The 27,650-nt window shown below is 43.0% G+C and overlaps 2 protein-coding genes across 2 annotated transcripts; both read right to left on the reverse strand.

Moving 5' to 3' along the window:
• Positions 1-8,448: 8,448 nt before the first annotated feature.
• LOC117477808 (antifreeze protein Maxi-like) lies at positions 8,449-8,940 on the reverse strand. The gene has a single exon (XM_034124558.1). The coding sequence runs from the start codon at positions 8,938-8,940 to the stop codon at positions 8,449-8,451; it is 492 nt and encodes a 163-aa protein (XP_033980449.1).
• Positions 8,941-9,781: 841 nt separating this feature from the next.
• On the reverse strand, positions 9,782-14,313 carry LOC117477811 (ice-structuring glycoprotein-like). Its single transcript, XM_034124559.1, has 2 exons — positions 11,396-14,313; positions 9,782-10,043 (listed from the first exon to the last, which is right to left on the reverse strand). The coding sequence occupies exons 1-2, from the start codon at positions 14,311-14,313 to the stop codon at positions 9,782-9,784; spliced, it is 3,180 nt and encodes a 1,059-aa protein (XP_033980450.1).
• Positions 14,314-27,650: the final 13,337 nt, after the last annotated feature.

Below are 27,650 nucleotides of genomic sequence, written 5' to 3' on the forward strand. Positions count from 1 at the left end.
ACGTTTATTTTGAAATGAGCTGTTGCGACTTCCGACTGATTTCGATAGAGCGGGTCACATATTCAGAATTATTCACTTGGTGTCTACTAACGTTACCGTCCTGCGGAGAAATGTTGACGTGTTCGATCGATGGATGTATAACTCTTGCATCAATCTGAAACGGTCACGGTCGCGCTTTTCCTGGAGAATAGTCGAAGGTCACGAGGCTGCATTAAACCAATGAGAAGGCGCGGCCTATCTGATGACGAATCGAAACCTAAGATCAGATGCGGACCGCAAAGATATACTCTGAGGGAGTCCATCATCCCAGAATAAACACTACATCAAGAAACAACACCAAAGAGAGGTTCTGGTGCACTCTGAGAAGTGTACTTTATGTCCATTCTACTCCAAAGTGTAAACATTTCTACTCTGGTCATCAGTACTCAGGGATTTTAACACTTTGGTTTTTGCTGTGCAGTCACCAAGAAAACTATTGGTAACAGACTACACCATAATGGATCAAATCCTGCTACGCCCGCAAGGCCCCCCCGCTCAAGAAGGCCCATGAAAGGCCTGTCTGAAGTTTGACAATGAACATCTGAAGGATTCATTGAAGGCTTGGGAGAAGGTGATGAGGTAAGATGAGACAAAAATCGCGAGTTTTCTTTTTGATATTCTTACTCTCACTGTTTATATAAACCTACCATTACAAATATAGACTGTTATTTTATTTATTTAAGTGGGCAAACTTACAAAATCTGCAAGGGATCAAATACTTATTTCCTCCACTGTATACGAGAAATAGTAGTAGTAGAACCTTTATTTAGCCAGGAAAATCAATTAAGAACAAATTCTTATTTACAATGATGACCTGACAGGAGGCAAAAGGCTTCCTGAGGGGATGGGGTTTGGGAGGAAAAAAATAAAAAGACAGACTCCGGGCACTACAGAACCCAGGAGACAACACAATGACACAGAGCAGAGATGACAGGCATAGCAGTTAAACATATAAAATCTCTGAAACAATATTGCTGTGGTTCAATCTGTCATTAAAAAAATATAGAACATTCATCCATTCAATCATTCATTCATTCATTCATCCATTCATTCCTTCATGGCAATGCACACTGTAGAAGAGGTCAAGACATTGGCAGTGAGCATCAGGCGAAGCAGTTGCATGTGTGTACCAGGGTGTTTGTAATAGTGTCCCTGAAGGTGCGGGGGGAGATAAAGGTCTTCATTTTCAAGGTTTTTTGAATGACATTCCAGCTATCAGCTGCTGCAAACTGAAAGGCGGAGCGGCCAAAGGATGTATGGGCTTTGGGGATCTTTAGCAGGATGCTTGTAGCTGACCGGGTGTTGTGCATCGGGGGTGGGCGGAGTTGCAGTAATTGTGTGAGGTAGAAGGGGGTGAGGCCTAGAAGTGTTTTGTAAACAAACATCAGCCAGTGGATGTTGCGCCTGGTCTCAAGAGAGGGCCAGTTTGCCAGAGAGTACAGGTCACAGTGATGTGTCCTGTAGGGGGCATTGGTGGCGAAGCGGATGGCGGAGTGATACAGAAAGTCTAAATGATCGAGAGCTCCTTTACACGCCGAGCGGTAGATGGTATCGCCGTAGTCGAACAGAGGAAGGACAGTCATCTGGACCAGAGAGAGTTTAGGAGATGAAGTGAATGAGGAGTGATTCCTATATAGAAAGCTGAGTCTAGCTTTAACCTTGGTCTGAATTTTGGAGAGATGTTCTGAGAATGACAGATTACTGTCAATCCAAAATCCAAGGTATTTATAAGATTTAACTATTTCGAGGTCCCGGTCATCGGCGGTCACAATAGTGCCAGTTTGGGAGGCACCACTGCGGCCAAGCCACATGATCTTGGTTTTGGTGGTGTTCAGGACCAGGCCAAGGGCAGAGAGATGTGACTGGATTCTCTGAAAACTATCCTGAAGAGTTTTCAGGACAGTATCTGGGGAAGGGCCAGCAGTGTACAGAATCGTGTCATCGGCATATAGGTGGATAGAGAAGCTGCCCACTGATTTCTCCATGTCATTTATATATATTGAGAATAGGATGGGTGCTAGGATAGAGCCTTGTGGTACTCCCTTAGAGATGGATAGGGGCTGTGTCATCAGATGGTCAGATTTTACACACTGGGTGCGCATGGACAGGTAGTTTTCAAACCAGGCTATCGATTGGTTAGTGACACCAATGCATCTAAGCTTTCCCAGAAGCAGTTGGTGATCTACAGTGTCAAAGGCTTTGGCAAGATCGATGGCTGAAAATGGCAGCACAGTATTGTCTGGAGTCAAGGGCATTGATGATATCATTTAGGACTTTGAGAGTCGCCGTCTCACACCCATGACCTGCATGTCAGATAGTATGTTGTAAGTCTTCAGAAACCATGTTAGCTGTTTGCAAACTAACTTTTCTAACACTTTCGCTATACAGGGTAGAATGGATATTGGACGATAGCAGTTGGGGTCAGCATGGTTTCCCCCTTTAAACAAAGGTTGCACTGAGGCTGCCTTCCAGGCAGAAGGTAGCACTGCTGTCTGTATGGACAGATTACAAAGGTGGGAGATAGCTTCTGCAATAATTGGGGCTGCAACTTTAAAAAAGAAGGGGTCTAGCCCATCAAGACCTGCAGGTTTGTTGGGGTCAAGTTTACTATGGACCTCCAGCACATCGTTCTCACTAACTTCCTGCAGGCAGAAGCTGTGACATGGGGCTGCGCTAGAAGGGCTGGGTGGCGGAGTGTTGGTGGGGGGCTTAGGAGGCGCTATAGAATCAAATAGGTTCCCACATTTAACAAAGTGCTGGTTAAAGAGCTCTGCTATGCGCTCATTACCGGTGACTACTGTGTCCTCAATAACGAGGGAGTTAGGGAGATGAGAGGATGGGGGTTTATTCTCCATCTCTTTCACTGTTTTCCAGAATGTCCTTGGATTGGATCCACAGAGGTTGAATTGAATAGATAGATGGATGGATGGATGGATGGATGGATGGATGGATGGATGGATGGATGGATGGATGGATGGATGGATGGATGGATGGATGGATGGATGGATGGATGGATGGATGGATGGATGGATGGATGGATGGATGGATGGATGGATGGATGGATGGATGGATGGATAGATGGATAGATAAATAGATAGATAGATAGATAGATAGATAGATAGATAGATAGATAGATAGATAGATAGATAGATAAAAGGTGTTTTAAAATGAAGCCTGTTATTATGGGACATTGATTTTCCATGAGGTTTCAGGGAGTGTGGAGGTTGGTGCCATAACGAGTGTCTCTGTAATTATTTTTAAGCACGGCGGTCCCCCCATTCAACCCAGTCTCACGGCATTTTGTGTAATTTAATCTATTGATTCGTGTTCACCAACACGATTTTCACCTTTTTTTCGTGTCACACAGAACGATTTTAAATGCAATGTATTTCTATTGGTTGTATGTTTCGTGCCTGCAACACGTCTTTTTGTCCGGTCGGGTCTTGGAAGACCAGAAGCTGTGTGGTTCATAAAAACATGTTCTTACTCAATATCTTACCCTAAGTCTAACCCTATCCCTTTTATTTTAAATTGTATAATGTCTGAGTTTTTTTGCCGTCAGTGAGGAAAAGAAATGGGGCTCAGAGCCTCAGAATACTGAAATCTGTATTTTATGTCATCTTTTTTTCCTTCTAATTTGTTATTATTTGGTGCAGGCACGAAACATACTACCAATATAAATACATTGCTTCTAAAATCGTTCTGTGTCAGAATACTAAAGTTAACAGATATGGTTCTAAACTGTATTGAAGTAAACATGTATTATTTTGAACTGTATTTTAGTGAACATGTATTGTTTGAACTGTTTTAAGTAATCCTATATATATATTCTCTTCTCACTTACACCCACTGACCCAGATATCCTGCTACACATACATACACCTCCTCCCACCAGCACACACACATATTCTTTTCAAGGTCCTTTCTGGGCATCAATATATCTGTGTACAATGTTTGGTTGTCTGGGAAAGAATAGTTTGTGTGAAATATTCCTTGGGAAAGTAAAGGAGTGAATACAGGTGCAGAGATAAAGATTGACTCTGTCCTTGTGTACTTCCGAAGATCTCAGAAGAAACATACTTTTTCCCAGAACTCTGATTCGCTGTATTGGACCCGACCAGAAGTGAATCCAATCAGTAAAAACACCTGGGGGAGTGAGCAGCTCACACAGCTCCTCCCCACGGACTCTCTGATTCGCTTCGGAGTAAAATGGGACAGAAGAGTCAACACATCTCCGCCCCAAAAATGTTTATGAATACTGTTGTTTATTCATGCAAAATGCTTCCTGTTTCTGCCTGGCCGGTCCCGATACCTGTATTGCACGGCAGTAGAACTGGAAGTCCAGAGTACTCTGTAAACTTGTATAAGTGTTTTTTACCAGTAAAATCAGATTATTGTTATAACCTTTATTCCGGTGTTTTGAACTCCTTCTTTTATTAAATCTAACCAGGCTCATCTAACGAACGGCGCGTAGCGGAGGTGGGCTTTAAGCCACCACCACGGTGTTTGCTACTGTTATGGCAGAATGTTTATTACAGCGTATTTCTGGTATATTCATTAATGTCACATGGTATTAAGCAACAGTATAGTGGACGGTGTGGTGTTCATTTGGTTTGCTGGAAGGAGGCCCATCTATAGGCAACCAGCTGAAACTCTTCACCAGCAGTTGTATACATTGGCATGTGTGGTAGCTGCTAAATAAGGTCATGACATCTGGGATCATGTAGAACTAAGAGGATGCAACATATATGACTGTATAAGGTTGGAACATGTCCAAGTTCAGGAGAACTGACAATGTGTGTGCGTTAAACATGTTGAGGGAACATGTTCGTGTGTCATTTAGAAAAGTATATCTAGCCCTGTATTTCTTCTGTTCTGGGGGGGCAGTTCCGCGATTGGCTGCTGTGGCAGCAGGTGATGTACTTCCCATTATTGTTTGTTTGTTGCAACAACTAAATAATAATTACTGATCAGCTATATCTGTGTTTGTGTTTTATTGACTCCTCTCTGTTTCATTATTTCCTGTTGTGTGAGTGCTGGATCTCCACAACACTACAACAATACTTAAATCTGTATTTTTTTTATGTCTTTTTCCTTCTAATTTGTTATTATTTACATTGCTTTTAAAATCGTTCTGTGTGACACGAAAAAAAATGGCGAAATCGTGTTGGTGAACACGAATCAATAGATTAATTTCGTGACTATAACACGAAATGCCGTGAGACTGTGTTGCCCCATTGGACCCCTCCCACCGTTTTTTTCCGAGATAATGTCTCAGGGCTTCTTAACATTTATGAAACTATTAATGTGTAGCACCAGATTAACGGGAAGAATCTCAGCTAACTGAAGATATGAACCATTTTTACCAAAACAAAACACAAGTCTCATAAGAAGCGTCTAAATGACCCCTGAGCGAAAAAATTCTAACGCACTGCGGCACACAATTCAAGATAAAGATACCCTTATTACTTATCGTAGCTGCACATACAATATAGCCGATTAAAGCTGAGACTCCACTGATTATTTAGGTATAGTATCATCACTGAGCGATCCGAACTTGCGACAGGGGAAGCAAACACAGACATCACAACACGTACCTTTACGGAGCTTTTACGGCAGCTCGTCTCACCGTAGCTGTCAATTAGGTCAAAAGACGTGTTCAATGGCAAAAAATGCTACAACTGTTGATCCATAGGTTGATAATGTACCTGTGCCTTTGAAAAAATTATTTATAATCCATAATTAAAAATTTTATGTAAAAATCGGAGCGGAAAAGTTAGCTGCTAATGATAGCCACCAGAGTGGATGCAGCTTCCGGTTTTGGTAACGCGTCACTCTCACTCCTTATTTGTTAACGTTTTGGTGTGTATATAACTTTCCCTCGATTCCATTGGCTCTAGCGGTTATAAAGAGATTTCATTCATCAAAATCGAGCAAGGGGGGCCAGAGATAGGTCAAATCCACACAAATGACCCCAGAAGTGGGTTTTTTTGGCTAAATCTCTCTAAAAAGGTCAAATTTCACTTGTTTTGCATCAATCTTGATACAGGGTACTTATTATATGTTGTACTTTGGATTCCTAAAGCTTTTAGTCTACTAACCCATCATCCAAGGGTAGTTTTCACTATAAGTAAAAAAGAATTTTTGGACGGACACTATAATTTACAGTTTTTTACTATGTAAAATCTGAATTTTCTTTAAAATAAAAAACATCTATATTGATTCTGACTTTTCTACATCCAACTCACAGGTTTATCATTACTTTGAGAATAAAGATTATTAATTTAACCCTTTTAGAAGGGAAGATATGGTCATTTGTTCTGGGAATGTCATTTTCGAGCCTGAGACCTGAAAAACAAGCTCAGGGCTTAAGAGGTTAAAGGAATGATAATGTGAAAGGTTATCGATTGGTATTTCCGTTCTAACCTGCTGTTGTCAGCACCACGCCTCACAGAGCACCACCCTGACGCATGATCATTAAACCATCTCAGAGGAATGTGTTGAGGTCGAGTTGGAGCATTTCTCTTAACGTGAAAGTGATTAAAGAAGTTACAGAGAGGAGCTTGTATAAAATGGCATACCGTTTCAGAGGCTTGTTAAAGAACATGGATATTATAGATAAATATATCCCTTATACATTAATATGTGCGTTCCACACAGTTTTCTTTACTCAAAAACAACTTTAGTTTATGTCTAGGGGAGCACAAGGAGTAATATTATAAGTTTTAGCAAGCAATAAATGGAACTAAAACAACCTAAAAAGGCTGTTAAGGCACTTTAAGTGTAACATTGAAAATGATTTATGAAGTAAACTCACAATTCTAGAATCGAAAGACAAAAAGGCATTAAAATCTTCAAGGCCGAAAAAAGTCATTTACACGTAATTAAAAACTCAAAGATAATCCTTATATTTGAGCAAAAGGAAAATACTAAGCAAACATAAGATGACAACATGCTCAAAACCCAGGAACTTCAAGATCTGCTTGAACACTCTAATCAGAAAGTTGTTTAGTCGGATTGATCTCTTGGAAGCTAGTTTATAGCTTTGACATGTTAAATCAGCTGCTTTAAAAAAAATAACTGTAGGAGCCAAAACGCTTATTTGGTTGTTGTTTATTGCTTCTATCATATTATCATTTCTTAACAGCACAATTAAGTAACTTCCGGGAATTGTCACCTGGTTGTGGTGTAAGTTATTTAGTCCACCTGTTGTGTGCTGGGTTTGTGTGGAAAGAGGGTGATTCTGTTCGGATACCTTTTGTTTATCGTATGGTTCAACTCTGGTTGTTGTTTGTTTATTTTCTTTACTGAACATCGTGAGACTTAACCTCAGTACGGACTGCTTATTGGAAACGAGTCACAATGATTGGCCAAGTTTAGCTTCTAAGCGACATCATTTATTGGATGTTTTTGTGACTACAATCACTGATAGGCAAAAGGGTACAGCTTAACACTAACCCTAACCCTAATTCTTCCCCTAATGCTAACCCTACTTTTTTTAAGTGTGTGTTTTATAACAATTAAAAGTCTAAAAGGTTAGCAGACTGCAGGTTTGTGCCGAGAGAAACAGGTTGTACCATTTGGTTTGGCTTGCCATCAAGACACTAGTCATTAGCAAAAACTAAACATAAAAAAGGATTATCAAATATGTGGATATTAGAAGTGTGTGTATAATTGTCTGCTATCACATACATAAACTTTATCATCTTTGTTTCAGCTCTTATTTGAAGCAATATATGAGTTTAATATATTCATATTCAAAGACTCCCCAAAATGTATTTGGGATTCTTCGCAAAAATTTAAATTGAAACAGAAGGAGGCAAACATTTATTAATTAGTGATTTATTGATTTAGAATGAAACATATTCTTTCATAACTTAGGTGAAGCAATCACACACATTCACAAGTTAATAGTTGTTACAACAAACTTTAGACTAAGCTATTTTCATAATTTTCTACAATCATAAAGGTTTCTTCAATATAAAGAACTTAAGTTATATGATTAACAGAATCGTGACATATTTAGCGCACACTCACACACATAAGTACAATAACTTGACCTGGAATTAATTTATTATCATTATCTGTTGTTTACTTGATGAATAATCTAACCCTCACATGCACACAATAAATAGCATAATAAATATAATAATTTACATAAATTCAAAAGATTAAATATCAGCCATGTTTGCCACTGTTATTGATTAGTGAAAGTAAATATTCAAATTGTTGCCCCTTCCTCGGCTTTCTTCTCTGACTTTTTAAAGGAAATTATTAAACATGCATAATTTGACAGACAAATGTAAATTGGATTCTAAAAATCAAACATATAGGTAATAACTATATCTATGCATTTAACGGGTTAACCTTGAGCCCATGAATGCTGTCACACTGATGGTATGTTGCTTTTTAAAGCAGCGCAACAGCTATGAGAGCCACTGTGACAGAAATGAGACTGACTCTGTTGTTGATCGCAGCAGCTGCTGCCGCCTCTGCTCCAGCTGCTGCCGCCCCTGCTCCAGCTGCTGCCGCCTCTGCTCCAGCTGCTGCCGCCTCTGCCACAGCTGCTGCCGCCTCTGCTCCAGCTGCTGCCGCCTTTGCTCCAGCTGCTGCCGCCTCTGCTCCAGCTGCTGCCGCCTCTGCTCCAGCTGCTGCCGCCAGTCCTGTATCTACTGATGGTTCCTCTATTGCTGTACATGCTGCCATCGCTGTTGCTTTTGCCATCTGTGCCACTGTTTTTGCAGCTGCTATTGCTGCACGCTCTGCCTCTGTTAACCCTTCAGGTTCTGCTAATATTTTCTCAAGTTCTGCTACTTCCTTGTTGGCTGTCATGGCCACTGTTATGGCAGCTTGTTTAGCTTCTAGAAGTATTTCTGGCATTGGATTTGAGGATGCTGCCATTATTGCTGCATTTGCTCCTGTTGTTGCTGCCTCTGCAAATCTTTTTGCTGATAATGCTACTTTCATTGCAAGTAGAGCTGCTGATACTGGTGATGCTGCTTTTGCTGCCTCCTCTGCTGCCTCTGATGCTGCAACTGCTGCTTCCGCTGCTTTTTTTGCTTTGTCTGCTGCCATCTCTACTGTTATTAACCCTTCTGCAAGATTTTTAGCAGCAATTGCTGCTATTTCTGAAGCCTTTGCCGCGGTTTCTGCTGCTTCTCTTGCTTCTGGTCCAGCAGCTACTGCTGCTGCTGAGGCGGCTGCCGCTGCTGCTGCTGCTGAAGCTGTTGAGGCGACCACAGCTGCTACCTTTGCTGCTCCTGGATCTGCTGTTGATACTGCTACACTTCCGGGTGTTGTTGCTGATGGTATATTGGCTGCTCCCCCTTGAGATTCCGTTGGAAATAATTCTCCTGCTGCATTTGCTGCAACTGTTGCAGTTCTTGCTGTGGCTTGTGCTATTGATGCCATTATTTCTGTGTTGTCTGCTGCTGCAGCTATTGCTTCGGATTCTGCTGTTAATGCTGTTGCCTCTGTCATGCCTGCCACAGCTTTTGCAATTTTCCTTGCTGAGCGTATCTCCTCTGTCATTTTTGCGGCTTCCTGCTCTGAGACTGCTGATAATGCTTCTATTACTGCCTTAGCTGCTTGATCAACTGTCTTTGCAGCTTCTCTAGTTGCCTGAATTGCTTCTGGTGTTGCTCCTTCAGCTGCAGCTGTTGCTGCATCTGCTGCTTTTCTTGCCGCATTTGCTGCTTTCATTGATGCATCTGCTAATTCTGATAGTCCTCTTAATTGTGCTTCAATTGCTAATAGAGCTGCGGCGTCTGCTGCGTTTCTTGCTGCTAGTGCTGCCACTGATGGTGGTGCTTCTCCAGCTGCCACTTGTGTTGCAGCTCTTGCAGCTATTTGTGCAGCTCTTACAGCATTTTCTACTGCTTCTGATTTTGTTTCTCCGGCTGCTGCTGCTGTTGAGGCTGCCAATGCTGTTGCTGCTGCTGCTGCTGCAGTGGAAGTTGAAACTGTGGCTGCTGTTTGCCATTGTTCCTCTGTGAGTGGTGGCGCTGTTGTTGTTTGAGAAGAAGGTTGTTGTTCATTATTTGTAGGTGGGAGTGCGGCTTCTGCAGCTATTGCTGATGCTAATGAGCCTCTTGCTGATGCCTTTGCTGCTGCCTCCATTAATAATTTCACTTTCTCTGTTGTTGCTTTTCCAGTTGCTAATGATGCTGTCAATGCTGTTGCTTCTGTTATTTCTGCTGCTGCTTTTGCTGCAGTTAATGATCTTGCTACTTGCTCATTGGCAGAAGCCAATGCTGCATCAAATATGTCTGCTGCTTCTGAGGATGCTTCACCCACTGTGTTTATAGCTTCAGCAACTTTTGCAATTGCTGTCGGTTCACCCAAGGCTGCCATTGTTGCTGCCATTGCTGCTTCTTCAGCAGCCTTTGCTGTTAATGTTGACGCGTAGGAAAGTCGTGCAAGTGCTTGTGATGCTCGTGCTGTGTTTACTCTTTCTGCTGCTTCTTCAGCGGCAGCTTTGGCAGCTTTGGCAGCTTCATTTGCTCTATTTGCTGCTAATATTGGTGCCGCTCTACCCTCTAACACTGATGTAGCAGCTTCGGTTGCTGCCTTTGCAGCCTGGATTGCTTCTTTTGCAGCTGGGGATGATGTTGCTCCAGCAGCCGTTGCAGTGGCTCCTGCTGCTGCTGCTGCTACGGAAGCTGCGGCTGCTGCTGCTGAAGCTGAAGCTGCTGTCATTCTGGCTGCTTCTGTTGGCGTTAATGTTATGGGGTCTGATGTGGTTAATGCTGCGGTTGTTCTTGCTACTTTTGTTGTTGGCTTTGCTGTAGTTGCTGGGGTTGTTGTATCTGGAGCTACTGCATCTGCTGCTGCTACTACTCCCTTTGCGGCAATAGCCGCTGCTTTAGCTGCCTTTATTCCCTCTCGTGCCCTTTCTGTGGATTGTGCTGCCAATGCAATGGCTGCCTCACTTGTTGGCGCTGCAACAACTTCTGCTGCTTTTTCTGCCATGGCTCGAGCTTTGTTTGCGGTTTCTGCTGCCATTGTAGCTACTGTCTTAGCTGCATCTATTGCTAATTTCACAGCCGTCGCTACATCCGCAGGTAATTGCCCTACAGGTGCTGTTTTAAATAATGCTTCTAGTGCATTTGCTGCTTCTTCTGCTTCTCCTGCTGCTGTGTTTGCAGCTCTTATGGCAGCTGCTGCAGTTTCTGTCGTTGTTTCTGATCCTTCGATGCTAGCTGCTAATGTTGCTGCTGTTGCCGCTGATGTTGCTGCTGCTGCTGCTTTAATGGATACGGCAAGTGCTCTGTGTGCTAATGCTGCTGTTGCTGCTGGTGCTGCTGTTGCTGCTTCTATTGCTGATGTTGCCGCTGTTGTAGCCGCATCTGCTGACACTACTGCTGCTTCTGCTGCCACTTCTGGGGAAACCTTTCCTTCTGATAATGCTGCGGCATAATCAGCTGCTCTTATTGCAGCGGATGCAGCATTATTTGCAGTTGTTGGTGTTTTCCCTGCAGTGGCTGCTGTTATTGCTGCTGCTGCTGCTGCCACTGCTGTTGCTGCAGATGTTGCTGCTGTGGCTATAGCTGTTGCTGCTGCTGCGGCTGTAGGTAGTGGTGCTTTTGTTGTGGAATCTCCATCAGTGACTGGTGTTGTGTCTTCGGCAGCAGCAACATACGCTGCGGCAGTTGCTGCTGCTGCTTTTCCTGCAACAGCAGCTGCCTTTGCTGCTTCTGTCGCTTCCTTAGCCGCTTGAAATGCTTCTGTTGCCTTTTCAGCTTCAATTTCTTCAGTTGTTGCATGTAAAGAAGCTGCTGCATCTTCTGCTACCGTTTTTGCTTTAGCTGCTGTTAACTCAGCCATTTTCGTTGCTTTTTCAGCTGCTACAATTGTTAGTTGCATTATTGCTGTTTCTGGGTTTGCTGCACTTGTTTTGTTTTTAGCTTCTGTTAATGCTGCTCGTAGTGCTGCTAAAGCTCTTCCTGCACCTGCTGCTGCCTCTGTTGCAGCTTCTGTAGCTTCCTCTGCAGTTTCTGCTGTCTTTGCTAATGCCGCCATATCTGCTGCCTCTGCTGCCTTATCTGCTGCAACTGATACATTTGATAATGCCTCTGTAATTCTCACTGCTACCTCTGCTGATAATGTTGGTGCTGTCTCAATTGCTTTCTGCGCTGCACTTATTGCCAATTTGGCTGCTTCTGTTGCTTTCTTTGCTAGGTCTGCTGCTAGTTCTGGTGATAAGGATCCATTGATTACTGCTGCAGCAGCTGTGGCTGCTTCTTGTGCTGCCTTAGCTGCAGCTTGTGCAGCTTCAGCTGCTGCTGCAGAGGCGGGTCCAGTAGTGGCTGCTACTGCTGTTGCTGCTGCTGTTGCTGCTGCTGTTGAGGCTATCGCTGCGGCTGTCGCTGCTGCTGTTGCACTAGCAGCTTTTACTGCTTCCGAGGATGCTCTTTTTGTCGGTTTCATTGTAGTTGGTGCCAGAGTTGTAGGTTTTTGAGTTGTTGATCCAGAAACCGCTGCTGCTGCTGCAGCCGCTGTGTCTGCGGCTACCTTAGCTGTCTCAAGTGCTTCAGCTACTGTTTCCTCGGTGGTTGGGTTTGCAGCAGTTAACAAGGCTTCTGCTGCTTTTTCGGATGCTGCATTTGCGAGCTGCATTGCTGGTGTTTCTGGGTTTGTGGCACCTGTTTGTTCTTTAGCTTCTGCTAATGCTGCTCGTAGTGCTGCAAAAGCTCTTCCTGCACCTGCTGCTGCCTCTGTTGCAGCTTCTGTAGCTTCCTCTGCAGTTTCTGCTGTCTTTGCTAATGCCGCCATATCTGCTGCCTCTGCTGCCTTATCTGCTGCAACTGATACATTTGATGATGCCTCTGCAATTCTCTCTGCTACCTCTGCTGACAATTCTGGTGCTGTTTCAATTGCTTTCTGCGCTGCACTTATTGCTATTTTGGCTGCTTCTGTTGCTTTCTTTGCTAGGTCTGCTGCTAGTTCTGGTGATAAGGATCCATTGATTACTGCTGCAGCAGCTGTGGCTGCTTCTTGTGCTGCCTTAGCTGCAGCTTGTGCAGCTTCAGCTGCTGCTGCAGAGGCGGGTCCAGTAGTGGCTGCTGCTGCTGTTGCTGCTGTTGCTGATGCTGCTGCTGCTATAGCTGATGCCGTGGTGGCTGCCTTTGCACTTGCTGCTTTCACTGCTTCTGCTGTTCCTATGGTTGATGCTTTCATTGTAGTTGGTGCCAGAGTTGTAGGCTTTTGAGTTGTTGATCCAGAAACCGCTGCTGCTGCTGCAGCCGCTGTGTCTGCGGCTACCTTAGCTGTCTCAAGTGCTTCAGCTACTGTTTCCTCGGTGGTTGGGTTTGCAGCAGTTTCCAAGGCTTCTGCTGCTTTTTCGGATGCTGCATTTGCGAGCTGCATTGCTGGTGTTTCTGGGTTTGTGGCACCTGTTTGATTTTTAGCTTCTGCTAATGCCGCTTGTAGTGATGCAAAAGCTCTTCCTGCACCTGCTGCTGCCTCTGTTGCAGCTTCTGTAGCTTCCTCTGCAGTTTCTGCTGTCTTTGCTAATGCCGCCATATCTGCTGCCTCTGCTGCCTTATCTGCTGCAACTGATACATTTGATAATGCCTCTGCAATTCTCTCTGCTACCTCTGCCGATAATGTTGGTGCTGTCTCAATTGCTTTCTGCGCTGCACTTATTGCTATTTTGGCTGCTTCTGTTGCTTTCTTTGCTAGGTCTGCTGCTAGTTCTGGTGATAAGGATCCATTGATTACTGCTGCAGCAGCTGTGGCTGCTTCTTGTGCTGCCTTAGCTGCAGCTTGTGCAGCTTCAGCTGCTGCTGCAGAGGCGGGTCCAGTAGTGGCTGCTGCTGCTGTTGCTGCTGTTGCTGATGCTGCTGCTGCTATAGCTGATGCCGTGGTGGCTGCCTTTGCACTTGCTGCTTTCACTGCTTCTGCTGTTCCTATGGTTGATGCTTTCATTGTAGTTGGTGCCAGAGTTGTAGGCTTTTGAGTTGTTGATCCAGAAACCGCTGCTGCTGCTGCAGCCGCTGTGTTTGCGGCTACCTTAGCTGTCTCAAGTGCTTCAGCTACTGTTTCCTCGGTGGTTGGGTTTGCAGCAGTTTCCAAGGCTTCTGCTGCTTTTTCGGATGCTGCATTTGCGAGCTGCATTGCTGGTGTTTCTGGGTTTGTGGCACCTGTTAGATTTTTAGCTTCTGCTAATGCCGCTTGTAGTGATGCAAAAGCTCTTCCTGCACCTGCTGCTGCCTCTGTTGCAGCTTCTGTAGCTTCCTCTGTAGTTTCTGCTGTCTTTGCTAATGCCGCCATATCTGCTGCCTCTGCTGCCTTATCTGCTGCAACTGATAAATTTGATGATGCCTCTGCAATTCTCTCTGCTACCTCTGCTGACAATTCTGGTGCTGTTTCAATTGCTTTCTGCGCTGCACTTATTGCTATTTTGGCTGCTTCTGTTGCTTTCTTTGCTAGGTCTGCTGCTAGTTCTGGTGATAAGGATCCATTGATTACTGCTGCAGCAGCTGTGGCTGCTTCTTGTGCTGCCTTAGCTGCAGCTTGTGCAGCTTCAGCTGCTGCTGCAGAGGCGGGTCCAGTAGTGGCTGCTGCTGCTGTTGCTGCTGTTGCTGATGCTGCTGCTGCTATAGCTGATGCCGTGGTGGCTGCCTTTGCACTTGCTGCTTTCACTGCTTCTGCTGTTCCTATGGTTGATGCTTTCATTGTAGTTGGTGCCAGAGTTGTAGGCTTTTGAGTTGTTGATCCAGAAACCGCTGCTGCTGCTGCAGCCGCTGTGTCTGCGGCTACCTTAGCTGTCTCAAGTGCTTCAGCTACTGTTTCCTCGGTGGTTGGGTTTGCAGCAGTTTCCAAGGCTTCTGCTGCTTTTTCGGATGCTGCATTTGCGAGCTGCATTGCTGGTGTTTCTGGGTTTGTGGCACCTGTTTGATTTTTAGCTTCTGCTAATGCCGCTTGTAGTGATGCAAAAGCTCTTCCTGCACCTGCTGCTGCCTCTGTTGCAGCTTCTGTAGCTTCCTCTGCAGTTTCTGCTGTCTTTGCTAATGCCGCCATATCTGCTGCCTCTGCTGCCTTATCTGCTGCAACTGATACATTTGATAATGCCTCTGCAATTCTCTCTGCTACCTCTGCCGATAATGTTGGTGCTGTCTCAATTGCTTTCTGCGCTGCACTTATTGCTATTTTGGCTGCTTCTGTTGCTTTCTTTGCTAGGTCTGCTGCTAGTTCTGGTGATAAGGATCCATTGATTACTGCTGCAGCAGCTGTGGCTGCTTCTTGTGCTGCCTTAGCTGCAGCTTGTGCAGCTTCAGCTGCTGCTGCAGAGGCGGGTCCAGTAGTGGCTGCTGCTGCTGTTGCTGCTGTTGCTGATGCTGCTGCTGCTATAGCTGATGCCGTGGTGGCTGCCTTTGCACTTGCGGCTTTCACTGCTTCTGCTGTTCCTATGGTTGATGCTTTCATTGTAGTTGGTGCCAGAGTTGTAGGCTTTTGAGTTGTTGATCCAGAAACCACTGCTGCTGCTGCTGCTACAGTTGATGCTTTCACTGCTGGTGAAGACATTGTGGGTTTGGTTGGACCGATTGTAGTATTTGAAGGACACTTGTCTTTTAGGCGTCCTTCAGCAGGCTGGCTGTAGGATGCTGTTTCAAATATAGAGATCAGAATTCAGTTAGATAAATAAACATTTGGTAGATATTTCAATTTTTAATACAGCACTTGTATTACCTACCAATAAGCACAAGGCCAATTATAACGATTTTGATGATCATTTTGCTTTGTTTCTTTTCTCCTCCACTTTCTCTTCGAAAATGACATATGATCATCCCCTGAAAGAAAAATGAAATTACATTCTTAATCCGAACAAAATATGGCATACTGTAAAGTTTAAAATAATAACATTTCAGTTTGTAGTTGAGCGTTTGTTACATTGTACTGTATGTGGCATTTATACAATTAAAACGTGTATAATTTGGTCGTATTTAATAATTACAAATGTTGACTTTTCCTTTTCTTTTTGTGTGTAAATGGCCTAATTTCTTTGCAAAAAATGTATTAACACAATTTAAAAGGAAAATAATAATCCAAAAGCAATCAAATACTAGTAAGAACTAAAGAAAGCACTGCTGGTGGAAGGGTGTAATACTTCCTACTGTTAATGCAGCCACACCTTACACACAGAGACAGAATTATCTACTACCATTAGTGCCAATACTTCATATGAAATAAAACGTATGACTGGGAGTGGATACAACACAACTCTACTCAAAAATTCCTTCTTATAGACAATTTACAACCCAAAGGGATATTTTGTAATTGTTTAATGATCTGATTTGTCGTTAGCGGAATTTTGAAAATGTATATCAAAGATTAGAAGTTGTAATACAAAAGTTAACAATAATTATAATAATTTATTTGTATTTTCCTGTGATAATTTATCTAATACAAATTTGACAAATTATAAAATATGATCATCTTTCTTCTATTTTGTTATTATCAGCAACAACACACCTAAATGACAGATATAACATAAAAAAAGAAAAAACCTAGTTTTAGAAATCAAAGTGGTACAGCCACACCTTACACAATGACACACCATAGTCAACTACAATTTAATTGTGCTAATAATCCCAATTTGCTTCAACCGCAGCTCAAACTTGAAATACATGCCAGGAAAATATTTTAGAAAGCATCGAAGAACAAAACAAATGTCATCAGCATCGTGCTGCTGTGTACTGACAACATATAGTGACCGACCCTAAACCTGACCCCAACACACCACAAATATGCTCTAAAGTCCTACTGCCCGTCAGATGCACAACTTTTCACACAATCTATGGAATGAAAAACAAATGGCAACAAATAATTCCACCTGATCTGATAAATGGTAAATCAAATACCAAGGATACAGCCCTCTACGAAGTAAACAAACCTCTGGCTAAGTTTGCCTTCCTGTGCAATTATTGACTAAGACTCGCATAAAATCAAGTTCGGAGATAATTTAGAACACAAATAATGGGGGATATTCTTTACCACACTAATATTGACAAATGTTTGGTTGCAAAACTAAAGCAAAATATTTGTTGTAAAATTACTTTTGGAATTTGGAATGAACTTTACCAAAATCGCATTGAGTGTAAACCGTCACCAACAATTTAAATCAAGATCTAGAAATATTTTATTAGCAGACAACACAAACTAACCAAAAATGGGTTTACCCAAAATAATAGAAAGGTTGTTTTTGTTTTTTTTGTTTTCTTGTCGACCTGAACAAAAATATCCTGATTTAGTTTGATTGTCTGTTTCATTAATTGCCTGTATTTATATTTAATAACTTGAATAAAAAAAAAGAATAAAAAAAAAAAGATTTGTAATACATTAAATAAAAGAACTGAAAAAAGTGTCAATGTAGTTTTCTATGATAATGGAGCCATCTGAGCTTCACATAGTTTACAATGATGAAAAAACACATTAGAATATTAGGTACCACTTTACAATAAGACTACCCTTATAAAAGGTTTACGAATAGTTTGTAATTCATTTATTAATTAGGTTGTGAACACTTTATAAGTCATTAAAGTCCTAAAAGTTTAAAAATGTTCACTTTAGAATCTGACATTTAAGAAATCAAAAGGATTTTAAATAATCAATGAATGACTTACTTGTATGTTGTTTTAAAGACAAGTAAAGTGAAATTATGCGTTTTCCTCGGGGGTCACTTGCCGTATCTCGGTTCCTTTTGAGTTTGAATTTGCTCTCTGTCTCAGGGTTTATTTATATTCCAGATTCACGTCACAGAATACACACTTATTGAGTAATTAATGATAATGATAATGATTGTAGACATGGAGTTGTCCCCTCCCAGGTTAAGGTGGAGTCCATAGCGCCTTCTTTCTCTTCACAGTAATTGGATGCTGTGTGTTTAATAGAGATGTGTAACTTGATGAGTGACATTTCTTGCAATTATGAAATGACAACAACCAGTAATTAAGAAATGTTTTGCCTTGTGAGCCACACAGGTTTACGTCAAAACTATAGCAACTGTGACATCACAATGAGCCATTTGAATAGTTGAAAAATTACTGCCACGATAATTTCTTTGATGACTTGAGTGTTCTCATTTTCAGAACATTGTCATCATTTTCAAATGTTTTGTTTGTTTGTAACCAGACCTTTATCTTTTTTCATTCTGCTTCTGAAAACAATATGAAGGGAAAGAAGAACTGTCTTTATAGATATGGTATAATCAATATTTTCTGAATGCCATGTGTGTTTTTGGTTATTGTGTGTATCGGACAGTCAACCTATGCATTGGACATTTTGAAGGGTTTGTATTTTTTCAATCTATATCTATTTGTATCTTTATTATTATTATTTTTTGTATTTGACTTAATTTGTATAACGGTCCGAGGACTGACAATATCAGGTTATTATTATTATATTCAGTAAAAAATGTGCAGATTAGAGGGCCTAAATGTTTTTAGAAAACATCTCTGAACAAAATCCAGTTTATGATTTTTATACCAGGTGCTGACACCAATTGGTAACATAAAATAATTGGGCTTTAAGGTGGGTGAGAAGTTGAGAGACCACGAGAAAGGAAACCTCCTGCAAAAACCAGATTGTCAAACAAAACACAGACAAGCCCCAGTTTTGGAAAGGTGCTATTTGATGTATTGAGCGACAACCAGTTTGAAGAGTCTGACAGGGATAACCTTTCTGTTGCTTAACAACAACCAAAGAAACAAGGAAATGGCTGAGTCCAAGGTGAACTTACAAAGTGAAACCTGACTCAACACATACTATACAATCTTGACATGAACCAGAAGACAACATTTAGGAAGATTTTTATTTTGAAGATTAAGGTCAGTGATTTTGGTAACAAAATACCCATCTTTATACTGTCTTGAGGCAAAGAGCATCCACCACTGTTCAGAATAATCAGAGCTCTCTGTTCATCCATCCATCTTCTCCCGCTTATCCGTAGTTGGGTCGCAGAGGTAGCAGTTCCAGCAGAGAGCTCCAAACTTCCCTTTCCCTGGCCACATCAACCAGCTCTGACTGGGGGATCCCAAGGCGCTTCGAAGCCAGCGAAGAGATATAATTCCTCCACCTGGTCCTAGGTCTGCCCCTTGGTCTCCTCCCAGCTGGACGTGCCTGGAACACCTCCCTAGGGAGGCGCCCAGGTGGCATCCTTACTAGGTTCCTGAACTACTTCAACTGGCTCCTTTCAACGCGAAGGAGCAGCGGTTCTACTCCGAGTCCCTCCCGGATGACTGAACTTCTCACCTTATCCCTAAGGGAGATGCCAGCCACCCTACGGAGAAAACCCATTTCGGCCCCTTGCATCCGCAATCTTGTTCTTTCGGTCATGACCCATCCTTCATGCCCATAGGTGAGGATAGGAACGAAAATGGCCCGGTAGACATAAAGCTTTGCCTTCAGGCTCAGCTCTCTTTTCGTCACAACGGTGCGGTAAAGCGACTGCAGTACCGCTCCCGCTGCTCCGATTCTCCGACCCATCTCACGCTCCATTGTTCCCTCACTCGAGAACAAGACCCCGAGATACTTGAACTCCTTCACTTAGGGTAAGGACTCATTCCCTACTTGGAGTGGACAGTCCATCGGTTTCCTGCTGAGAACCATGGCCTCAGATTTGGAGGTGCTGATCCTCATCCCAGCCGCTTCACACTCGGCTGCGAACCGATCCAGTGAGTGCTGAAGGTCGCAGACCAATGAAGCCATTAGAACCACATCATCTGCAAAAAAAAACGGTGCAATCCTTAGCCCATCGAACTGCAGACTCCCTCCCCCACGACTACGCCTTAAAATCCTGCCCATGAATATCACAAACAGGATTGGTGACAAAGCGCAGCCCTGACGGAGGCCAACCCACACCGGAAATGGGTCCGCAGGGTTACTGCAGAGGACCCGGACACAGCTCTCGCTTTGGGAGTACAGAGATTGGATGGCCCTGAGTAGAGACCCCCTCACCCCATACTCCCGCAGCACCTCCCACAGTATCTCCCTGGGAACCCGGTCATACGCCTTCTCAAAATCTACAAAACACATGTAGACCGGATAAGCATACTCCCAGGCCCCTCCAGGATCCTTGCGAGAGCAAAAAGCTGATCCCTCGTTCCACGACCAGGATGGAATCGCATTGTTCCTCCTCAATCTGAGGTTCGACTATCGGCCAGACCCTCCTTTGCAGTACCTTAGAGTAAACTTTCCCGGGAAGGCTGAGTAGTGTGATGCCTCTATAATCCCGGGCGCTGTACACTAGCTGCCCACTGCTCCTGGTACTAGGATGGGTTAAATGCAGAGGCCAAATTTCACTGTGTGTGCTGTGTGCTCTGCATGTGTGACCATTAAAAGAGGGTTTCATCCCTCCCAATTCTAATTCTAATTGGCACACCCCCTCTGATCCCCCTTTTTGAAAAGGGGACTGCCACTCCTTCGGTACTGTTTCCGACTTCCACGCAATGTAGATGAGACTTGTCAAACATGACAGTCCCTCAACACCCAGAGCCTTCAGCAATTCTGGGCGGATCTCATCCACCCCCGGGGCTTTGCCACTGTGGAGTCGTTTGACTACCTCAGTGACCTCCCCCTGGGAGAGTGGTGTTGATCCCCCGTCATCCTCCAGCTCTGCCTCTACCAGAGAGGGCGGAGTTGTCGGGTTCAGGAGTTCCTCAAAGTGTTCCTTCCACCTCCAGTTGAGGTCAACAGCGTGCCATCCTTACTGTACACAGCTTGGATGGTTCCCTGCTTCCCCCTCCTGCGGTGTCGGACCGTTTTCCAGAACAACCTTGGTGCAGACCGAAAGTCCTTCACCATGGCCTCCCCAAACTTCTCCCACACCCGCTGCTTTGCCTCGGCCACGGCTGAGGCAGCTGTCCTTCGGGCCTGTTGGTACCTTGCAGTGTTAATTTTGGCAGCTATTTTACATTTAGTCTTAAGGCCCTGATACACCAAACTGTCACCAAAGAACACGTCCCGACGGAACACGACTGTTGTGTCGCCTCACGTCTCCTGCGTCTTGGCCAAACAGTCGCACATACAATACAGACTACACTACGAATAAAATCTCACTATACACGGACGATATTTTGATGTTTATAACGAAACCACAGTCTTCGGTTCCTATTTTATTAGAGACCATAGAACTGTTTAGCTCTTTTTCTGGATACAAAATCAATTGGACCAAAAGCGAAGTAATACCTGTACACTGTAAAGACACAAGCATGCTAGAGAGCATTCCATTCAAATTGGCTTCAGAAAAATTCACCTATCTAGGAATAGAGATCACAAACAAATTTGACTCGCTATTTGACGCAAACTTTGCGGCCATTCTAGACAAATTTAAGACAAAAATAGAGTTTTGGAAAACACTGCCAATTTCCTTACTAGGTAGGATCAACGCAGTGAAGATGATCTTTCTCCCTCAGCTGTTATACCTTTTTCAGAACTTAACTTTATATATCACTAAAGCCTTTTTCACAAAACTAGACTCGATAATTCTCCCCTTTATTTGGAACTATAAGTCCCACAGGATTAAGAAAGGTCACTTGTGCAAGACTAAGACGAAAGGGGGGCTAGCTCTGCCAGACTTTATGCGCTATTACTGGGCGGCAAATATTCGTTGTGTCTCCTACTGGCTAGACGAGACAGTTGTACTCGCAGACTGGCTTGACTTGGAACAAGAAGACTGCCTACCCTCCTCTCTTGGTGCCATAGTTATGTCTCCCGTGCGTCTTAAAAATACTATAATAATAACCCGATTATTCATAATGCCATTCGGATTTGGAGACAAATTACAAAACAACTTAAACTTAGGGCCCTGTCCTTCAATGTTCCCCTATCATCAAACCCATCGTTTACCCCTTCAATTATGGATGGAACCTTTGACAGATGGAGAGAGCTAGGAGTGGGTAGCGTCGGCGATGTATACATCCGTGGTACATTTGCATCATTCCAGCAGCTTCAGGAAAAGTATGGGCTGGCTAGGGCGGATTTCTTTAAATACCTCCAGATTAGGCATTATGTGAGGACCCACCTACATGACTTTGAGACTGCAACACCTGACAAGCCTGACCACTGTCTGAGAGACTGTTTAGCAGAGAGACATACAGTGTCATTTATATATGACGTACTACAAGACTATGGACAAGTTGATACAAAATGTATAAAAAAAGACTGGGAAAAAGAGTTTGGTGAGGAAATAGCAGAGGACACCTGGGACAAGGCCTTGAAATATGTGAGTATCTGTTCCCTTAACGCCAGGCACTGCCTCATACAGTTCAACATTTTACATAGGTAGCACTACTCTAAAGTAAAACTCCATAGAATCTTTCCCGAATTGTCACCAACCTGTGAGAAATGTGAACAATCAGAGGCAGACTTACTTCATAGCTATGTGCTATGCCCTAAACTACAGAACTTTTGGGTCGCAATATTATCATTCTTTTCAAAGGCATTTAAAGTCCAACTACAACCAGATCCAGTGTTGGTGATACTGGGCACATCTGAACAATGTAACACACTTCAAAATGCACAACTTCATCTCCTGTCCTATGGCCTCCTGTGTGCAAAGAAACTTATTCTCCTGTTATGGAAATCAAAGGATGTGCCCAGTTTTAAAGCTTGGATTACGGCATTGACTGATACTCTGCATTCAGAAAGAATTCGATATATCCTAAAAGATAGACTGGGGGAATTCGAAAGGATGTGGGGTCCAATGGTTTCATTTATAAGAGGGACGGTCGGCTGAAATGCATTGCACAAACAATGTGCTTGGTGGCACTGCTCGGGGAGGGAAGGGTGGGGGGGTAATCTGGGCTCATCTGCACCACTCTGTTTTTTGTTTTTCTTTAGATATATACTTTTTGTAAATTCTTTCCCACTATGATTAGGTATGGCATTAATCATGCTATTCCTGTCATGCTATGTTTTTTCTTCCTTATTATTTCGTGTTGGCTGTTATGTTTGTCTTCTATGTTGGAAAAAGGGAAGCATGATTTCCACCCCAAAGAATAAGTACTACTGCTTACACTTGTATGCTTCTTCTCAATAAAAATATTTGAATAATAAAGGTCCCATGTCATGCTTTCCCGGTTATTACCCGTCCCCTTGTGTGTTATGAAGGTTTTTATGCATGTAAACGGTCTGCAAAGTCAGAGTAAAACTCTAACACAGAAAATACCTGTCTATGCTGCCCCAGAACGCCTCGTTGGGGATTTCGCTTTTCCCATTGTTTTCTTCCTGGGTACAGTGACGTGCCCATGCCCAAATGGACCCATTGATCCAAATGGACCAATCCGTTGAGCCGTTACGTTACGTCCGCGGAGCCATTACGTTAAGTCCGTGGATTGGTCCAAATGGACCAATTCACGGACTTCGTCACACACACACACTCAATCTTTTCTCAGCTGCAGCTCCGCCAATTTCTCCTCCCTGAGACGGCGGGACGCGGCGAGGCTGTGAGTCGGTGGGTGAGCACACACACAAACTCCCAGCCAGGCTGCGGGTGTGTGTGTGTGTTCGGGCGGATTTCGCTGTGTCTCGCTGTCTCGCTGTCTCGCAGACGGCCACTGGGCTCATAGGGAGGGGGGGGCAGGAGCTCCAACAAGCCGAATCAACACCTCCCAACTTCAGTTTTATGAGTCAGGAAAGAATGCATAAGAAAGGAGGTGGAGTTGCTATTTTGTTCAATGATTCCCTTCAATGCAGGAAGACATCTTATGGGAACTTTGCTTCTTTTGAATATCTGGCCCTTCAGCTGAAATGCTTCTCTCGAGCTTTGTTCGTAAATATCTATAGACCACCCAAATACTGTGCAAGCTTTTTTGATGACTTTACTGAACTGCTGTCTATAGTGTGTATTGACTTTGACCGTCTAGTCATTGTTGGTGATTTTAACATCCATGTTGACAACCCCCAGGACAGAGGGGCTAAAGAACTGTTTTGTGTTCTTGATAACTATGGACTGACTCGGCATGTGACGGAGCCCACGCACAATAAGGGGCACACTCTGGACTTAATTATCTCAAAGGGTCTGGTGACTGATGTAGCGCTCTCTGATCATTGCTGTGTTTTCTTTGAGAGCTCTATTTCTGTTCACAAAAATGTTCAAAAAGAGGTAACCACAAAGCGATATTTAACTGAAAATACTAGGGAAATGTTTACTTTTTGTTGTTGTTTTTCTTCCACACTTGCCCATGCTAACATCTCAGTAAATGATCTAGTAGATCATTTTAATTCAAAAATAAAAAATGTTATAGATGCCATTGCTCCAACTAAGATAAAGGAAGTGACTGGCAAGAAAATCTCTCCATGGAGAAAGGCCATGACCGTGAAAACAGAAAAAAGAGAGTGTCGAAAAGCTGAACGCAGGTGGTGGTCTCCAGGTTCATTTTGAAATCTATAAAGAGAGACTTGGCTTTTATCATTTGGAATTGAAAATTGCACGACAGTCTTTCTTCTCTGACATAATTGCCAACAACAAAAACAACGCACGTGCCTTGTTTGCTACCGTTGACAGACTAACAAACCCCCCAGTGTCAGTAGCCTCTGAATATCTATCCACCAGGGCCTGCAATGAATTTGCCTCCTTCTTCACTGACACAATTCAGAAAATCAGACAAGCAGTCAGTGCCTCTGCATCAGGTACAGCAAATGTGTTGTCCCTGTGTCCACCGAATATCAATTCAAACACCATGACACAATTCCATCAGATTAGCCCCAAGCCTGTTTTTCAGGTCTCAGGCTCGAAAATGACATTTCCAGAACAAATGACCATAACTACACTTTTAAAAGGGGAAAATTCATAATCTTTTTTCTCAAAGTAATTATAAACCTGTGAGTTGGATGTAGAAACGTCAGAATCAATATAGATCTTTTTTATTTTAAAGACAATTCAGATTGAACATGTAACAATGTAAATTATAGTGTCCGTCCAAAAATTCTTTTTTACTTATAGTGAAAATAGAATAGAATAGGGAGGGATGAAACCCTCTTTAATGGTCACACATGCAGAGCACACAGCACACACAGTGACATTTGGCCTCTGCTTTTAACCCATCCTAGTACAAGGAGTCTAGTACTAGGAGCAGTGGGCAGCTATTGTACAGCGCCCGGGGAGCAATGGGAGTGGGGGGGAAGGGGGGTGTCCGGTGCCTTGCTCAAGGGCACCACGGCAGGGCAGGAGGTGAACTGGGACCTCTCCAAGTAGAAGTCCACACTCCATATTTAGGTCTGGTCGGGGACTTGAACCAGCGACCCTACGGCTCCCAGTCCAAGCCCCTACTGACTGAGCCACTGCCGGACCACCCTTGGATGATGGGTTAGTAGACTAAAAGCTTTAGGAATCCAAAGTACAACATATAATAAGTACCCTGTATCAAGATTGATGCAAAACAAGTGACATTTGACCTTTTTAGAGAGGTTTAGAAAAATAAACTCCACCTCTGGGGTCATTTGGGTGGAAATGGGCGTTTTTGCCATTTCTCTTTCAATGTGTCGCTTCACAGACACTTTGGATTAACCTATGGATTAACCTTCAGCAGCGTTTTTATCGTTTTAATGCCATTGAAGACAACTTTTGATCAGACAACGACAAAGGTAAGACATATTGCTGTGTTTGCTACCTAATGCCACGTGTTGTGATGTCTGTTTTTGTTTATAATGTTGCGAGTTCTGATCATGGAGTGATGATATAGACACCTATCGATTCTGTGTATTCTCACGATGCTAATCGATATGTTGGATGTGCAGTTACGATAAGTAATAAGGGTGTTATACCGTGTTTTCTGTGCTAACGGCGTTAGCATTTTTTCGCTCTGGGCTAATTCAGAGGCTCAGCGTTAGCCTTGTGTTTTTTTTTGCTAAAAAAAAAAAAATCCTCAGTTAGCTGAGTTTATTCCCGTTACATGGATATGAAACATTCATAGTTTATTAAATCTTAAGAAGCCCTCAGACACTGTTGCTTGCAGATGTTGTGGTTTCGGACCCGCCGAAGGGTCTGTGGGGCTTAAGAGGTTAATGATAAAAACCAAGAGGACATTATTCAACTTCTGAAATCCTCCTCCTGCTGCCTTGATATTATTCCAACAGGATTTTTCAAAAATGTTTTTCCTTGCATGGCCTCAGATCTACTTCATAGTAAACAAGTCTCTTCACTCAGGTGTTTTTCCACAGGCCCTAAAAACGGCAGTCATTAAACCGCTCTTATGATGGGCCTGTAATGAACTTGGGCCTGTAATGAACAATTACAAGCCCATATCAAACCTCCCATTTCTAGGTAAAATCATTGAAAAAGTAGTTTTTCAACAGTTGAGTAATTTCTTGCATTTAAATAACTGTTTCGATGTGTTCCAGTCAAGCTTTCGTCCAAACCACAGCACTGAGACTGCTCTTGTAAAGGTCTTCAATGACATCCACTTAAACACAGACAGTGGCAGAACTTCAGTGTTAGTATTATTAGATCTCAGTGCTGCGTTTGACACTGTTGACCACAACATATTACTAGACCGACTGGAAAACTGGGTGGGACTTTCGGCAACAGTTCTAAAGTGGTTTGAATCCTACTTAAAGGACAGAAACAAATTTGTTTCTATTGGTAAATACACATCTGAGTTGACAAATATGACATGTGGGGTTCCTCAAGGCTCCATCTTGGGGCCTCTTCTCTTTAACATCTACATGCTACCACTGGCTCAGATAATGAAAAACTACAAAATAAGTTACCATAGCTATGCGGATGACACATACATTTACAAAACCATTTCACCAGGAGACTATGCTCCAATTCAAACACTGAGTAAGTGCATTGAACAAATCAATGACTAGATGTGTCAGAACTTTCTCCAATTAAACAAAGATAAAACTGAGGTAATGGTTTTTGGAGCCAAGGAAGAACATATAAAAGTTAGCGCTGAGCTTCAGTCTGCAATGTTCAAAACAACAGATAGAGCCAGAAATCTAGGTGTAGTCATGGACTCTGACCTGAGTTTCAACAGTCACATTAAAACAGTTACTAAATCAGCCTACTATCACCTAAAGAACATATCTAGGATCAAAAGACTAATGTCACAGCAGGATTTGGAAAAAACTTGTCCATGCTTTTATCTTCAGTAGACTCGACTACTGTAATGGTGTCTTCACAGGTCTCACTAAACAATCCATTAGAAAGCTGCAGCTGATTCAGAACGCTGCTGCTCGAGTCCTCACTAACACTAAGAAAGTGGATCACATCACTCCTGTTCTGAAGTCTTTACACTGGCTTCCTGTGTGTCAAAGAATTGATTTCAAAATACTGCTGCTGGTTTATAAAGCATTGAATGGTTTAGGCCCAAAATACATTTCTGATCTACTGCTAAATGATGAACCATCCAGAACTCTCAGGTCTTCTGGGACTGGTCAGCTTTCTGTCCCCAGAGTCAGAACTAAACATGGTAAAGCAGCGTTCAGTTATTATGCTCCAAATATCTGGAACAAACTCCCAGAAACCTGCAGGTCCGCTGCAACTCTTACTACTTTTAAATCCAGGCTGAAGACTTTTCTTTTTGCCGCTGCTTTTAATTGATATATTCATATCTTAAACTGCACTGTAACTTTTATTATCTTTGCTTTTTATCTTTGCTTTT

The sequence above is a fragment of the Trematomus bernacchii genome, unplaced genomic scaffold, assembly GCF_902827165.1.
Source record: "Trematomus bernacchii unplaced genomic scaffold, fTreBer1.1, whole genome shotgun sequence".
Lineage (NCBI taxonomy): Eukaryota > Metazoa > Chordata > Actinopteri > Perciformes > Nototheniidae > Trematomus > Trematomus bernacchii.